Raw genomic sequence first — 16,969 nt, forward strand, 5'->3', positions numbered from 1 at the left:
GACATCTGGAGGGCCGCAGTTTGACTACCCCTGGTGTACACTGTCCGGCCCACAGAGGAGAAATCCCTGGGCACTTAGTAATCGGCATATTGCCGCTCTAGGATATAATTAGTTTATTTCATTATTGGTAATTTACTTGGCATCACCCTCTAAACCAAGAAAAATCATAATTCATCCTAAATATAAGGCCAGTATATATAAGTTGACCAATGAAGTGGTTGACTCAAATTTGTTAATCTATTGTATTATTGTTGGATAATTATTCTGGCAGTAGAACTTTGGATAGACTGGGTTTTACAACTGAAATAACTAAGTTGAATGCTACAACCAGTATTGCGATTACAGATATCTGTGTCTTCTTTTAATTTGTTTTTGGTTCAGTTTAGATATCTTAAAAAATATATGATGGAAAAGCATCTTAATACGTGAAGCTTAATGGCTGAAGCATTTAAATTATATTACCGTGGCAGCTTTGCTGTCATACTGTTTTGACATGATATATTTATTTTAATAAGACATTAGAATACACTTACTCATTTTAGTGCAATATATCACCTTTAATCTGGAATATGTCGTAATATCTATATAGGTAACAGCCATCCCTGTTGCATTCTGTCTAGAACTTGTAACACACAAAATATGGTAAACTAAGGAGCGTTTTCTTCAGAACCATGTTGCACAACAGCCAGGTAAAATAAATGCTATTTTTGTGTATCTATTTAACATGAAATATGGAATATGTTCCATTATAAGCAGCGGGAGGGGGGGGGGCTCTGTAAGATCAAAGTCCAAGAGGAACTGGCACTTAATTCATCTTCCTTTACAGACAAAAGACAGTTTTCCTCATTTTCAAAAGAATCCTATGTCTTTTATGACAAACTGGGTTTGCAGTTTAATTTACAAATAGAATTCTAAGTAAGCAGTCTTTGCTCTGCCAAAGCAAATGACAAACAGAGTTGGGTTTTCAATTCATGCAGTCCTCAGCAGGATAGAAGAGATTAAAATAAAAATGAAATAATTTAGAGAAAACAAATAAATGTTTCAGAAAGTTGAACGAGATCAAAGAGTGATTTTTTTGACCCCAACTGTACAAGCATTTCTTATTATATTGACCAGTGTCATCAGATCATTAATTAAAAGTAGATGTGCTGGCAGGTGGCAGGGAACCAGAAGCCGATAATTGGCCCCCTTCTTCTTTTTGCCTTCAAAAACTCTTCTTTTTTTTGTGCAAGATATGCCACTAGGCAGACAGAAATGCCTACTTTGTAATATAATGATTAAGATGAGATGAAGAGACGCTTGCGTTTAAAGCAGCTATGCCTAATGAATGCAGCTAGCTTTATAATTATGATCCTTTTTTTTTTACAATAAGTAGGATGCTCCATTCAACATGTCCTCAACTGTCAAAAACAGGGTTTTTTAAAATAAAAAACCTCTTAAATATAAGGTCTGCAGCTGGTGAGTTTTTTTTGTTTTGTTATTCCTTTTATTTCAGTCTAGTAAAAGCAGGCAAAATCTTCGTAATTCAAGCAGCTAAGAGGATGAAAAATGTCTGATGAAACCTCTCAGGCTTACCACTTCACTCGGTAGGTTGCTCAGGTCATTAAACGGTGTTTCCAAAGTGTTTGTGTCAACATTCAGCATCACCACATCTTCCAATGATTTACTTTTCACTCTCTAGACAAGAAAATAAAACCAATTATAGGCATTTTAAGATGTCATGTGCTTAATTTAAAATAGTAAAATGCTACAGGAGTTCGGAATTAGGGGAAGATTTGTGATGAACTATCGTGGCAATTCTGCCACTTTGGCATGAATGCAACATTGTACTGGCAAAACAGGCCTCCATGAGGCTTCCAAACTCCTTAATAGTATCTGAGACAAAATTGCACTGCTTGGATCCATCTGCTTAGGTATCAGATATTGTATCAGTGGAAGTGCCATTAAAAGGTCCCAGTGCAACAATGTTAAATCAGTGCTCTCCTTAACCTGTCTATTCCAGTAGCTTTCTCAGCCTCATCTACCTCACAGGGTGTCTGTTATGGGGAGAGGAAAAAGAAGGCGAATGTAAGCCACTTTGAGACTCCTTCAGGTAGAGAAAAGCGGCATATAAGAACCAACTCTTCTTCTTCTAACACGGAAGAATACCTATGATGGCACTGGTTCAGGCTTTCTGGAGTCAATTATACCTGGTCAATCAATTCAGTCCAGTGAGCACAATTTGGGGAAAACAACCTTAGAAAGTTTCCCCATTTTCCTCAATCTCTACTGTTGCCAGTAGAAGAAACAGTAAACTAGGTGTGCGTGCAGCCTAGGCTTACATATGCTTGTGTCCATCTCCTTTCACTTACCAGCTCCTGCGCAGGCAGTGAAGCCTTAAGCCCCTCTAACCAATCGCAGGCACACGTGGCAAAAGAAAATGCTCCAGACTACTCCATAATTCTTTCTGCTCCTCTACCTCCCATACTCGAGGTTTAGATGCTGCCAAATGACCTCCACCCAAAGGACGTAAGTAGAACAATAACCACCTTCCATTTCCCTGGCCCATGCTTAAGAACTAGTGCAAAAGGAAGAGAAAAATGGAATGAATTATGCACAGGAAAAGTTCTGGGTCTCACCAAAAGCACGTCCTCTTCCTTCATTTTAGCTACTATTTCATTTCCAAAAAACAGAGAATACTAAATGAAGCTTGTAGAAGGTGCTTGGGGCTGCCTGCGTTCCCAATACAGTGGTTCCTGACTCCTCATCTTGCTATTCCAGGATTTCTATGGCATCTTCAGTTGATCATTTGAAACATTAACACATTCCAAGAAGGGGAGAAGTAGTGGGAGAACACACCATTATTTGAATGTACACAAATAATCAAAGGCAAAGGAACGGACTCACCTCTATTAAACTGTAGTGAACGCCAATCAAATACGGCATTGGTGCACTGAATTAAAAAAAATAAATAATCAATCTTCTAAAAAGGTAAGCCATTGATAATGCCTTTCAAACACAGGATTATATCCAAAAACCCCACTCAGCTAAAGACAGTGGTATTCTGTAAGGCGGGGGTAGACAACCTGTGGTCCTCCAGATGTCTATGAACATCTAGAGGACCACAGGTTGACTATCCCTGCTGTAAGGTACTAAAGCAAGAAGCTATGCTTCTGGCAGGATAAGAACACCCCATCCTCTGTACAGCAAGATGGTTGAATGTAGCCCATGGCATTTTGTTGTGTGCACTGAACTGTGTTAATATTCCTTATTGAGAAAGTATAGCACAGGAGTAAAGGATATTTGCTAGGACATGGATTTCCCTGGTTCATAGTTCAGCTCTTGATACCTAATTGCAGAAGCCTGCTGTATGATGTGATAGTATACATGAAGTGATTCCAACACTCTAAAGTACCATATCTTTACTAATTCCACAGGTGTAGCTGAGATGCTACAAAAATAGAAGTATTTTAGCAACCTAAAAAACCAAAATTTCTTTATTCTCAGACTATCATAGATTTCAGATTACTTTGTTACAGATGCATTTATCTGAAAACATGAGACAGCAAGAAAAGATTGTGAGCATGGCTAAATCAGATAAATAAAATACAATTAGTAGGATTTTTAAATTAGGCCATCTTTTTCATACACTTCTGCACAGCACATATTCGGTAAAGGTTTAGCCTTGTACTGATAGCTCATTTTATTTGTATTCAGAAACTTTAACAGAATGCAAAACAATAACATCTAAGCTACAGATTTCGGCATCTTAAATTCCAAATATTTACCAGCATATGTTAAAAAGGATGATGACCAATGTATGCCAGGTGCAATAATTGGCACCCAGTCTGGAACTTGATAATGCTAATAAACCCATCCCCAGTGGAATGTAAAAGCAGCTGATACCAGAATGGCTACCCACAAATGATTTACAGAAGAATCACAACTAAAGGCTTCCTTTCCTCTGTTGACTATCCAATACAAGTTCTTCAGCATCCTTGGAAGAGCTCTTTCTTCCCATAGATCTGTTGCAAGGCAAGAACACTGCACATATTCCCTTCTGCATTTATGAATTTTCAAAAGCCATCACACAGAAACAAAATAGTCTAATGGTCTAAGCAATTAGAAACTGATGGGAAATATCTATATCTATATCTATATCTATATCTATATCTATATCTATATCTATATCTATATCTATATCTATATCTATATCTATATCTATATCTATATCTATATCTAAAGTTCACATCTCATGCGGCTTGCCCTGCATTTTCCCAAACAGGTGCCCATTCTGATGGTATTGATTATCTGTCATCGCAAACTCTTTTGTACTCAGATGCATGTGGCCAGAAAAATACAAGGGTCACAGAAGGGATTCAACAGGGGAAAGACTTGCAACATCAGGGAATGTGTGCTGGGACCAATTTATGTCCCTCATTCATGACATGCATCGTAGGCACAGATGACCTAACACCAGGTTCACCTGAGACACAATGATTCAGTATCACAGACCAGCATGGGGCTGTTGGTTGAAGCAGACAGAATCAGGCTAAGATGAACTGCAACAAACCTTTTTGGCAACACAGACAAGTCTGGCAGGAAACCCTTCTTATATATCACTCTAGCACTCAGCCCCCCTTCAGCAGACATGACAAAAGCAAACTACAGTATCTAAAAAGTAATATAAGAGTTCCACAGAAACATACACATTACTCCTCACAATTGAACCAAATAAAATGACTAAGGCAGTGCACGTGCTTTTTTTTATTCTTATAGTTCCACCCTGAAAATTTTCCCAGATGATCTAGGACCTGCCATGACACTTTGGAATAGTATGGGTAAAATCTTCTATGAGCATCAGAGTTTACATCATAGGCAGCACTGTTGATTTGATTGCTGAGTTGGAGTTACATTCATAAGTACCTTTGAACAAATGACAGATGAGATTGACCAACCATTATGGAACCATTTTCATGATGGTCCTCACTTAATGTGACTGACCTCCCAGACAATGTAAAAAAAAAAAGAAGCTTTGATACTGTTTCCTAGAAGAGTGTGCAAAATTGAGTCATTTAGAAGGCCATTCCTATGAAAGCTGTGCTTATAGATTGCTTTGGTTGTATTGGGGATGTGCAATTTATGTTTTTCTATAGCTATTATTTTTGTTAGGTTTGTATTTAGTTTTTTTCAGATAGTATTGTAAATCACTTTGTTCCATTGGGAGAAATACAAATTAAATAAACATGGCCATTGTAACAGTGGTTTCAGACCTGAATTTGAATCTTTTGTGTTTTCCTTACTAGGCACATCCATTTTAGTTATCACACAACAGTTATCACACAATCATCATAGGCATTTAACAGAACTACTATAGAGAGTTTGAAAAGCAATTTTCCTACACTGTTACAATTCTAGGCACAGACCTAATAACATATCCTGACAAAATCGATAAAGTCAAGAATGATTCTGCTGGCTTCTAGAAGATGTGTTCCCTCATAGTAGCTATGACTTCAAACTACTTCAAGAGTCAGTTTGATACAGCAGTTCGAATGCTGGACAGAGACCTGTGTTCAAATCCATACTCAGTCACATAACTCGCTGGTGGCTTTGTGCCAGTCAATAGCTTTCACAAACCCACTTCAAATGGCTACGGTGAGGAAAACCGGGAGAATGGGTGGTAGGATGCAGAAGAATATCATGCAATTGCCCTGAGTTCCTTATAGGAAGGGCAGGGTAAAAATAATAACAGAGTGAATTAAAAAGCAAATATGCAATTTTCAGAAATTTAAGATACTTAAAAATATCTTTAAAGGAATCAAGCTCTTTAAGCACCTTCATCTTTCCAGAGAAAACATAATTTCTACAAAGAGATGGATTTTGCCTATGGATGGAGAACATGAACCAGAAGACAAACCTTGTAATGGAAGCCCTATAGTATCAGGTTATATTTGTCTGACAATATGTGCATGTGTGAGAGAGAGAGTACATACATGCATACTTTCTGTTCTGCTTATAACTTATTCATGTTATTATTACTAGGAGAGGTTTCAAATCTAGAGCATTATTTTATAAAATAATTACTTTTTAAATACAGAACATGAAATTTAATTGGAAAATAATTACAGCTTTCTCGTGAAAAGAAGCTTGTCTATGCTCTAAGGCAGACAGGGGGAACTCTCATATGAAGTCATTTGCGGCTCTAAATAGAATTGTCTAATCCTGTTAAAGTGCTAATAGAGCTTCAGGAAAACAGATGCTTGATCATGCAATGAAACAAGCCTTCATATATTGCTATCCCTATAAAGTTAGTTAGGCAAAAAATTATATTGAAAGGACTGCAATAGCCTCTTTCATGCCTGAATATTAAACTACATTAATCCCCAAATTTAATTTTATACATAGAGGAACAGCAGACCACCCAGACAGTGCCTACATTTCATCGACTGTGATGAGAAAAAATCCAGGCATTTTTGAAATCCTAAATTTTCTCTGTATTTTTCAAGTAACATGCAGTCTTAAGTGAATCACGTTAATCCCTGAGGGTCTCCTTGTTTTAGAACAAGAAATAGGGACTAGAAACTATGTTAGTGCCTTTCTTGATGAAAAATCAAAACAAGATTTTTAAAAAAATCCTCTAATAGCTCTAAGTGAGCTGTTCAAATCCAGGTGAAGACAATATTTTTTAACTGAACGAGAACTGGATCCCTGAAACTATGTGAATTCCTATTCTTGAGATTTTAAGCCTGCCTTTTAACAAATCCTCATGGGAATCACATTATAATTAAAAATGACCTGTCAACTATGCTTGAAAATACGGTATAAGGAAGGCATTTTAAACAATGGTGATTTTTTACATGATTTAAATCCTAGTTCCTTCAAAAAAGGTCATAATGGCTAAGCAGCGTGCATTAAAAACCACAAATACAAACAAAATGACTCTCACCTTAAAAGAATGATTCTCATAAAAACAGGATAACTAGAGGGATAAGGGATAAGTGAGAGACCTGGGTTCAAATCTCCACTCAGACATGGTCCATGGAAACCCTGTGTAATTCATTTACTCTCTCACAGGCTAATTTACTTCACAGATACGTTTACAAGTGGGGGGAGTTGAGGCAGGCTGAATTCTACCTCATCTCCTTGGAGGAAGGGAGGGATAAAAATAGAATAAACTGGAAATCCTTACCCATGTCACTCATAAATGTCCACAACTATCAACAACTACACACTACACATATGCTACCTTTAAGTACCTAGCTATAACTACAGAACATTTTTCAGTGCTATGATGAATGCAAAATCTTTTTGGTTTTACCATAAACTAGGTTGACCCTGAAATCTGTTAAACTCCTTAATTAAATGACTAGGTGTTAGTTTGCCTAAACAGGGAAATATTTTCTGTCTTACCAGCAGTAGTCCAGCAGGTGTGGAGGGAGCACTGGGATGTATATGTGCTGCCAGTACATTGGATAGAGCAGAGCAGCTGACCCATGAATACATGCAGTTAACTAAAAATAAACAAACACAGCAGAATTAAAAACAAAACCAAGTTCAAAATGGAATTGTGATTAATCTAGATTTTCAGCACAAAATAATAATCATTTTGCAAATAAATGAGTAGGATGCAGTCAGTTTTTCTACTGGTGGAAAAAGGAGGTGTTCCTGCAGACGATGTTAGATGAGCCTATGTTAGGGACCATGGGACCTGCACGGACAAAAGTAGTAAGTAAAGAGAAGGGAATGGAGCTTGTACTAAGTAAAGAAAACGATGGGGTAAGATTGGGAGGGGGAACCTGGCTGGATCTGAAGGTAACATTACAACAGTTAGCTGCACTGTCATAAAGGCAGATGCAAATCACTGCTTCTGGCATTTTGAATAGAGTGCCAACACGGATTTGTCAGCTTCCCCCCAAAATTTATTTATTTATGCTGCCTGCCTAGAGACCTGCTCAGGTGGCCTACAATTAAGGTATTATTATTATTATTATTATTATTATTATTATTATTATTATTATTATTATTATTATAGTATTTATTACATGCCTCTACCCACAGGCTCGAGGTGAGGTACAACATAACCCCAATAAAAATCCCTATAAGACCTCATACATAACAACACAGAACAAAGATGTAGTGGAAAACAATAAATAACTATCCCAATCTCGACATACTGGAGGGGAGGGAGGCACTGTTGACATTAACTACTGCTGCTCCAATCCTATGGGGGGGCCCAATTTTCCGTGTCACCCGTGATGGCTTCTTGATGAGAAGACAGACCACCGCCTCCTTAAGAAGCTCAGGGAACTCCCCCGATTGCAGGGAGCTGTTGATAATGTCCCTGAGCTGATCCACTATCCGGCTACTGCCCCGTTTAAGGAGCCAAGACGGACAGAGATCCTGGTAATGAAATACTAGCATTAAATTAAAACACAACCTAATAATAATAATAATAATACAATGTAGTAGTCTTGGAATTCTGGGGAATCAAGGAGAACATCCTGGCAGTGATGTGCAAATCCACTGTTGGAGGAAAGAATCATTACAAATCAGCCCCCCCCCCCAACACACTATGGAAAGGTCCTTCTATGAGAAAACAGGAGATGTATCCAATCTCTTCCCTTATTTCATCCTACCTTGGTTTGAAAGCAACTACTATGTATATATTTCAATAAAGTCCTTCTTGAAGAGGTTTTTTAGCACAATTGTGAGAAATGTTCTTCTTGAGTAGACCCATTAAAGAATACTGTACACAAGGGCCAAAATAGCTTTGACACCTCGAACTTCTGATATGCTGATTTCCATGACTTCAGTGGGAATGATTATTTATTTTCTCCTTCCTTCCTTCCTTCCTTCCTTCCTTCCTTCCTTCCTTCCTTCCTTCCTTCCTTCCTTCCTTCCTTCCTTCCTTCCTTCCTTCCTTCCTTCCTCCGCTGCTCTCTGAGGACCCGTGGTGGGATACAATATAAAGGTAAAGGTATCCCCTGTGCAAGCACTGGGTCATGTCTGACCCTTGGGGTGACGCCCTCCAGCGTTTTCATGGCAGACTCAATACGGGGTGGTTTGCCAGTGCCTTCCCCAGTCATGACCGTTTACCCCCCAGCAAGCTGGGTACTCATTTTACCGACCTCGGAAGGATGGAAGGCTGAGTCGACCTTGAGCCGGCTGCTGGGATCGAACTCCCAGCCTCATGGGCAAAGCTTTCAGACGGCTGCCTTACCACTCTGCGCCACAAGAGGCTCGTGGGATACAATATAACCCCCCCCCAAAAAAAACCATGATAAAACCCCATCCCATAACAAAACAACAACACATGGATAAAAGAGGATAAAACAAGATTGGCAGTATAATTATATGCCCCCCCCCCAGTGTGGGGTACGCTGGATGTTATTGCTTAAGTTAAATGATGGTACATAAAGTAAGAATACATAAGATAAATGGCTATTTCTCTGTTTACTAAGATTACCAGGTGTACACGAACTTTTGGCTCGAGACTGATGTACAACGCAACAAGCCCCTTCTCAGTATACATCTCTCATTGTTGTTTGCATTAGCTTCTAGTGGTGCATATTTATACGCTTCTGATCCACTTGCCTTCCGAGGGAAAGACAATCTACCCAAGAAATTTACCTGACAGGTAACAGGAACCCACCCAACAAGAACAGATTAAGACCTAATTCTCACGCACAGGAGGCTGAGGTGGTAAATGTGGGAACAAAGTCGGAGCTGGCAGACTAGATTACACCACTGCAGACTAATATAATGGATTCCATCTTAGAATATTTTTTAAATCCATGAAAGAAGAAAACCAGCACAGGATAGAGGAAAATTCTACTACTGCTCTTTATTTGCTCTGCTGGTACTCTGTTTCCAAGGAGTTTTCAACATCCAGAAAGAGTCTTCCATGATCTTCTACCAGTAGTCTGAAGAGGTATTCTCTCACCTTAGGACTCTGCCATCTCCTTCCCTTCATATGCATAAACTAGGCTCAAGAATTCTTGCTGCTGCTAAGTAGGAAGAGGAGAAAGCAGAGTTGAAGGAGTTTGCAGGAGAGGAAGCTCACTGTTGAGTGACAGCAGGTCAGAAGTGCAGAACTTCAGTTAGCTTTGTGAAATGACGGAGTGATCTGAGAGCTCTGTTTATCACATGATATCTTCCCATGAGAAAAAAACAAACAGCCAGGCACAAGCATGTGACAGATACAAAGCCTGTTTTGGCCTTTATATAAATTATATTATATCTCTGAAATACTCAAGGCACAAAATGCATATATGCTAAATTTGTATTCACTGAACACTGTGTAGTGACTATGTAAGACTGTAAGAGACTGCATTGCAACGATGCAGGCCCGATGAAAGAAATAATCCAAAAACATTGCAATGAAGGTTCTTACGGCCCCTTGGAATTGGGATCACTGTGGGTGGGCAGGTAGTTGCATGTTTCCTGCATTCTGCAAGGGGTTGCATTAGATGACCATGGAGGCTCCTTCCAACTCTATGACTCTGATTCACAGAAACCCTCCCAAGTTTCACCAAGTACAGGGAACATAAGTTTGAGTCACCCACAATGAAGATGCAAGATAATCAAAACTGTAACAGTACTGCCATTAATTACAAGACAGTGTGATGGAAGTTGTAAGTGTGATTCTTTTATCCCTTTCTAGTTTTAAAGAACTACTACTGATAGCATAGGTTCTTCCCATAGATTTTTAAAGACCAGTTGCAGCCATGTGGTCTCCCCTACACTTTAGATTGGTGTGGCAGATTCTTAACCTTCCCACAGCTGCAAGGCTGTGCAAACTGAAAGGAATCTGCCTCTGCATGCTGTTGCTATTATCCCTTTTTTTTGGGGGGGTGCACTACCCTGTTTTTACCATTCCCCCCCTTAAAACAAAACTAGTAACAAGGTGATAGCAGTACTGGGACAGTGCTGATCAGCATAATTATGTAGCAACAGGGGGTCTCCCCCAAATCTGTTCTGTAGTGTAGCCTGTTCTCTGTGCCTATGCCCTTTAAAAACCACTGGGAGGATTCAACCACAGATTTCTCAGTGGTTTGATCGTTATGACCCAAAGAATGCTAGGTGACCAAAGTAGCACCAGCAACAAGGAGGACAGAGGGCTAATATTCCAAGATAATCCTACTACAGTGACTTCCAAGCAACACGCCCCCCTCCCCCCCAGCCTATTTATATGCAAGAACCCTGAAACAAGCCAGCTTCATTTACCAAATAGCTTCTGGGGTAAAGCTGAACAACAACTAGTGGGAGGAAAGCTGGGGCACTTGCTTTTCCTGTAAGAGGCATTTATCTCTTGCAGCAATTATCCCCCAAACCCAAGCTTGCTGAAAAACTACAAAGGAACGGCACCTCCAGGCTCCTTATTTATTTACTTTACCTCTTCAGAAGAGCTGAGCCTAACCTCCAGTTGTTAAATGGCATCACATCACAACAGAGATAAAAATGAATATGCTCCTTTTGCCAAGATTTTTCATTTGCACAGAATGCCAGATAACTCATTTATTTAATGTAGGATATTTCTATGCTGCCTCTTCAAAGTCCTGCACAAGGCAGTTTACAATGCAAATCAGCACAATGTTAAAAGCAAGCCTTTATTTATTTATTCATATTCATATTTGTTAACCTCCACTCAGAGACCCTGCCAGCTTGTGGCGGTTTACAAGAAAATTTTAAAACCCATATAAAATACATAACATTACAATGTAATATAATACCAATCTATAAACCTTCCCCCTCCTGCCCATCCATACCCTGTAGTAACAGCCACCACCACACCCGGGGAGGCATCTTCTGGTGATGTCCAGCCTATGGATCCTGCACAGGGATGGTCCAGATCTTCCTAGCCTGGTCTCAACCAAATGCCTGGCAGAAGCAGTCCTGTCCATCTTGCAAGTCCTGTGGAACTGTGATAGCTCTATCAGGGCCCGCAGCTCTTCCAGGCGCTCATTCCACCAGGTCAGAGCCCAGACCAAAAAGGCCCCAGCCCTAGTCAAAGACAGACATGCCTCTCCAGGGACAACCAATTGATTCACACACGCATAGCAAAGAGCCCTGCAGGGGGCATAAGGAGACAAGCAGATATGTGGGGCCCAGGCCACGGATGGCCTTTAAGGTAAGAACCAGAACCTTAAACCTGATTCAGAAGCTAACGAACAACCAATGCAGCTGACTCAGCACAGGCAGGATGTGGGTCCTCCAGGATGACCTCAGAAGGACCCTTGCAGCCGCATTATGAAGCAACTGCAATTTCCGGCTCAGAGATAAGGGTAGGCCCAAATAGAGCGGATTACAGAAGTCTAATCTGGAAGTGACCATTGCATAGATCACTATGGTCAAGTATTCTGGAGACAGGTTGGGTGCTAGTAGCCTCACCTGGCGCAGGTGGCAAAACGCTAATTGGACTACCCTCGTGATCTGAGCTTCCATAGATAGGGAGGCATCAAAGATTATTCCTGGCAGTAGAAGAAGAAGAAGAAGAGTTGGTTCTTATATACCGCTATTCCCTACCCGAAGGAGGCTCAAAGCGGCTTACAGTCACCTTCCCAGTAGGTACAGCCGTAAGATGTACCCCATCTTGGAAGGGAAGGCATGCTTCCTGATCCTGCCCACTTCTACCTAGCCACAGGATCTCAGTCTTGGAGGGGTTCAGTTTCAAGGGACTCTGATTGAGCCATCCAGACATTGCTTCCAAATGACTAGCAAATGTTTCCAAGGGGGAGTCCAGCCGGCCAGCCATCAGGAGATACAGCTGGGTGTCATCCGTATATTGGTGACATCCCAGCCCCAAACACTGAACCAGATGTGCCAGAGGGCGCATACAGGTGTTGAAAATGTGGGGGAGCGTATCACCCCCTGTGGCACCCCACAGGGGAGTGCAAAGAGGCATGACAACTCTTCCCCCACTGCCACCCTCTGTGTCCGGTCCTGGAGAAAGGAGATTAGCCACTGTAAGGCTTTCCCCCTAATCCCTGTCCCATCAAGGCAGTGTGCTAACAACTCATAGTCAACCACATCAAATGCGGCTGTCAGATCTAAAAGCATAAGGATAGCCAAACCACTCTGATCCAACTGGCACCAGAGATCGTCCATCAAGGTCGCAAGCCCGACTGGTATGGGTCCAGGGCCGAAGTTTCCTCCAAGAATGCCAGGAGCTGGTCCGTAAAGGCCCTCTCAAACACCTTACCCAGACACGCCTAGTCCAAGACAAGGCAGTAGCTGGCTGGGTCCCGCAGATCCAGCAATGGTTTTTACATTATATTATCAGACTGCTCAGAGTATACTTTTTTTGCAAAAGGGCACATGAAACACCTTCATAAAGCTATCAAATATGCAATCTTTCATTCAGTTTACCCAGGGCTGGTATGCTCTATAAAGGGACTTCTACATGAACCTCAACCAAGAGGCAAGGAAGCTAATGCAGCAGACTCTGAATGAAGCCCTGACTCTCATGAAAGAATCCATAAAAGGGATCTTTCTGAAGCCAATGCGTGTTCTCCAGAAACTGGGGAAACGGTGGTAATGATCATCTAGTGGATTACTCCCAGGATCCGGACTGTGATGTGGTGACAGGAACTCAAAAAAGACCTGTGCCTTAAGAACTCCTACATTGCTCAGGTAACACAAAAAAAGGACTGAGCCCAAATTTCCCATGGTAAAGAATTCAGAGTTGGGATGGGGACAGATAAATCTGGCCAAATGGAAGTGACAGGATCAGAGATGTCTGAGCCCATGAGAAGAGATCAAAAGGAATGAAAAAGCTTGAGGATAAACTATTTTTTCTAACTGTTTCCTGTTTTCTTATCCCCAAACATGGGGTGGGGTGCCAACTACTTGACTGCACTTTCAGGGAGTGGTGAGGAAAGTTGAAATGCCCCCAACAGCTGTTTACATTTCATTCTTGAAGAAGTTTTTTCCTCTAAAAATATTCAGTAACAGAAAGATCTCTAGAAGAGAACTGTGCCTCTGTTTCATAATTATTCCACCATTTTGGTTTTATGTTTTGGTAGCAACTAGGAAGTGTGTATGTGGGGCGGAAGGGGGGCATATATTTTTTTAAAAACATAACTGAGCAGAGGGAATAAATCCAAATATCACAGTTTTATGCAGCACTGTTTGCTCTTCACTCAGATTAATCTAGCAGGATTAAATATGGAAAAGAAGAGGGCCTGAAAGCTCCGGAGGGATATCATTAGGGCAAATTGCCAAAGAATGAAACATGAGCCAGTCAGGAGAGGCGGCAAGATGCAGTAATACCAAGGGACTTGACTGTTCGACAGTTGGAGCTTCGGTAATGTGTGAACTACGGGTTACAGTATCAAGAGACTCTGTTCACTGACACATAGAATGTCACTATTGACCACCAAACTGCCCAAGCTTGACAGCTCTACTACAGGCAGCCAAAGATGTCATAATTCCACACTTAAACTGCCCAGTTCTGATTAAATTTTGTCTCCTACCTCTTTGCCAAACAGCTGCAATTTTTCTGGATTGCTGTGTTACTTAAGATAACTGCCATTTTAATTACTGTTTTCTTGCAAAAGAGGTAATTTAATGGTTCAGCAAATGAGCAGCTTGCCTTCCTCTAATGCTGTTCCACTTGATACATTTGCAATTGCTTTCCTCTATAATTTCTTTAATACTCACAACACTTCATCATCATTAAGTACTATATTTGCAGGTAATTTTTACATATAAACTAATTGGGAAAGTAAACATTACGGTCTTCATCGAATGGGATATGGGGAGCTAGTTGCAAAACATGGTACAAAGCAGAATGCCCTTTGCAGCTTCCTCAAAGCAGGATTTGGCAAAGTCTGAATGGCACAAATTAGAAAATCAAGTCATGGACTTTCTGAAATGAACACTTTTAAAATTTCTTCCAGAAGCCTAAAGAAACAATGTCAATCTCAGCTCTTAGGAGAGAGAGTCCCATAGGCTGGGGCATGGGGCAAGGCACTGCCACAAGCTCTTGCTAACCCAGGCCTGAATAACACTTTCTGAGAGGGTGGCCTTCCACACTGATCTTATTTATTTATTTATTTATAATTTAATAATTTATATACCATTCATCTCCGTTGGAGAGAGCTCAGGGCGGTTTACAACAGTGGTGAAAACATCATGTTGTATTAAAACAGTAAAAGACTATTAAAATACAATAATTTTGATACTGTTCTACCTCCTGTCAAACTTCACAGTCCAACTGCCCAACTTGGCTATTACAATGGTAAATATGTCCCAAGGGGAGTTGGGAAAGCCTAAAAAGAAGTATGTGATTCTAAGCCACCATGGCCTCAATCACAGGCCTGGTTTATGAGTGCTGTTTTAGAGGCCCTGTGGAACTTTGACAGCTCTGTGAGGGCCCAGATCTCAACTGGAAGCTCATTCCACCAGGCTGACGCCAAGGCTGAAAAGACCCTCACTCCAGTAGAACATCTTGTTGCTACCTCTCTCGCAAGCTAAATTTCCAACTCAGTTCTTATTTGGGTAACATCAAGGTTTATTGCAAGAAGGGTTTATCACCCATTCAGTTAATTTCCAGGTTCATATGGAAGGCCCCCTGAATATATAGACACATATTTCCTATATTTGGTATGGATTATTGCCTGCACCTTTCACATCTGGTTCAATCACACACAGTGATGATCTATGAAAAATGCCATGACATTGTATAGAAAACTATGTTCAAACACATACTGAAATTATAACAATGGGCTCTGTTGAGTTTTGAAATTTTAACTTTTATATTTTAATTTTGTTTTCTCTTATACTTTTATATTTAATATGCTGCTATTTAAATTAGTGGTCCATTTGCATAACTGCCAATTTTAATACAGTATTTCCTTGGAAAAGGACAGGGGAATGTGACAATCTAATTCTCATTGTGGCCAAATCTATGGATATTTCTGTCCAGAGACAGGAGCAACAAACCAGAAAGACAGATCTTTCCACAGCCTGAGAAACCCAGTTTTGATTCCCCACTCTGTCATGGAAACCCATTGGGTTATTTTGGGTCTATTATATATTCTCAGCCTGTGAACAATGGCTTCTGATAATTCCTGTTAATAGTGAATATTTCTGGGATTTTGGGAGCCAGTTTTTTTATATTCTGAAAAATCCACATATATTTGAGAGACCCAAATATATCCAATAATACTAATATTTTTCAGATATATTTTCAACTTGGTTATACAAGGGTGCATCTAGTTGACATATAGGTGCTCTCAACAAATACAGATTTTATGAAGTGTGAAGTGACTCTCCTGGAACTATGAAAAAAACAGTGTGAGATTGCAAGTGCTTGGCCAATGAGTTCTTTCTGATTATGAGTAGCATGTGGAAAACCTAGACAGAAGCAGCATAGCTCTTGTATGATCTAGGCAGGTAGGATGGAATGGCATAATAGATGCTGGACCTGGGTAGGTATCTTGTCTCAATGTTTAATTATCTTTAACCACTCCTGCGGAGCGGAAAGAATAAAAGAGTAAGGGTCCTGAGGGCGGGCCCTGTCCGGGATGAGAAAGGGTGCCTATTGGCCCCTTCCCCAGGTCTGACAATCGGAGGGCCCATTGGGCCCTCCGATTGTCAGTCCGGCGGCAAGGGACCAATCGCGAGCCGCGCTGAGCATGCCCCCCTCCAACATCAGCTGCATTGGCCTGACCGCCGCCATTTCCTACTTCGCCACCAAGCAGAGAGGTACATGGCGGCCGGGCCGAGGACAGACGAGGGGTGGGGGGCGCTGAAACAGCCTCCACAGGGCCCAGCCAGGCCGCTCGCAGCCTCGCAGAGCCCGCAATCAGCCTGCCGGGGCCCTGGGGAGGCTTTTCCTTTGGCAGGGGGGGGGAAAGACTCCCCAGGGCCCGGCCCGATCGACTGCCCGAGCCCTGGGGTGGCTTTTTCCATGGCGGTGGGGGGGGGGGGCAGGGGCCAAGCCCTTCCCACCCGGGCAGCACTGCCAGGGCGGTTGGGAACGGCT

At 41.2% G+C, this 16,969-nt stretch overlaps 1 protein-coding gene across 13 annotated transcripts in view; it reads right to left on the reverse strand.

The window, feature by feature from the left end:
* Positions 1 to 16,969, reverse strand: part of DENND1B (DENN domain containing 1B) — a 250,687-nt gene that overhangs the window by 67,944 nt on the left and 165,774 nt on the right. For all 13 annotated transcript variants that reach the window (XM_077332746.1, XM_077332749.1, XM_077332744.1 and 10 more), the window contains 3 exons: positions 7,390 to 7,490; positions 2,887 to 2,932; positions 1,576 to 1,677 (listed from right to left, as the gene is read on the reverse strand). In XM_077332746.1, the coding sequence (XP_077188861.1) occupies positions 1,576 to 1,677; positions 2,887 to 2,932; positions 7,390 to 7,490 (249 nt within the window). The remainder of the gene's footprint in view (positions 1 to 1,575; positions 1,678 to 2,886; positions 2,933 to 7,389; positions 7,491 to 16,969) is intronic.

The sequence above is a fragment of the Paroedura picta genome, chromosome 4 (assembly GCF_049243985.1).
Source record: "Paroedura picta isolate Pp20150507F chromosome 4, Ppicta_v3.0, whole genome shotgun sequence".
NCBI classification, from domain to species: Eukaryota; Metazoa; Chordata; class Lepidosauria; order Squamata; family Gekkonidae; genus Paroedura; species Paroedura picta.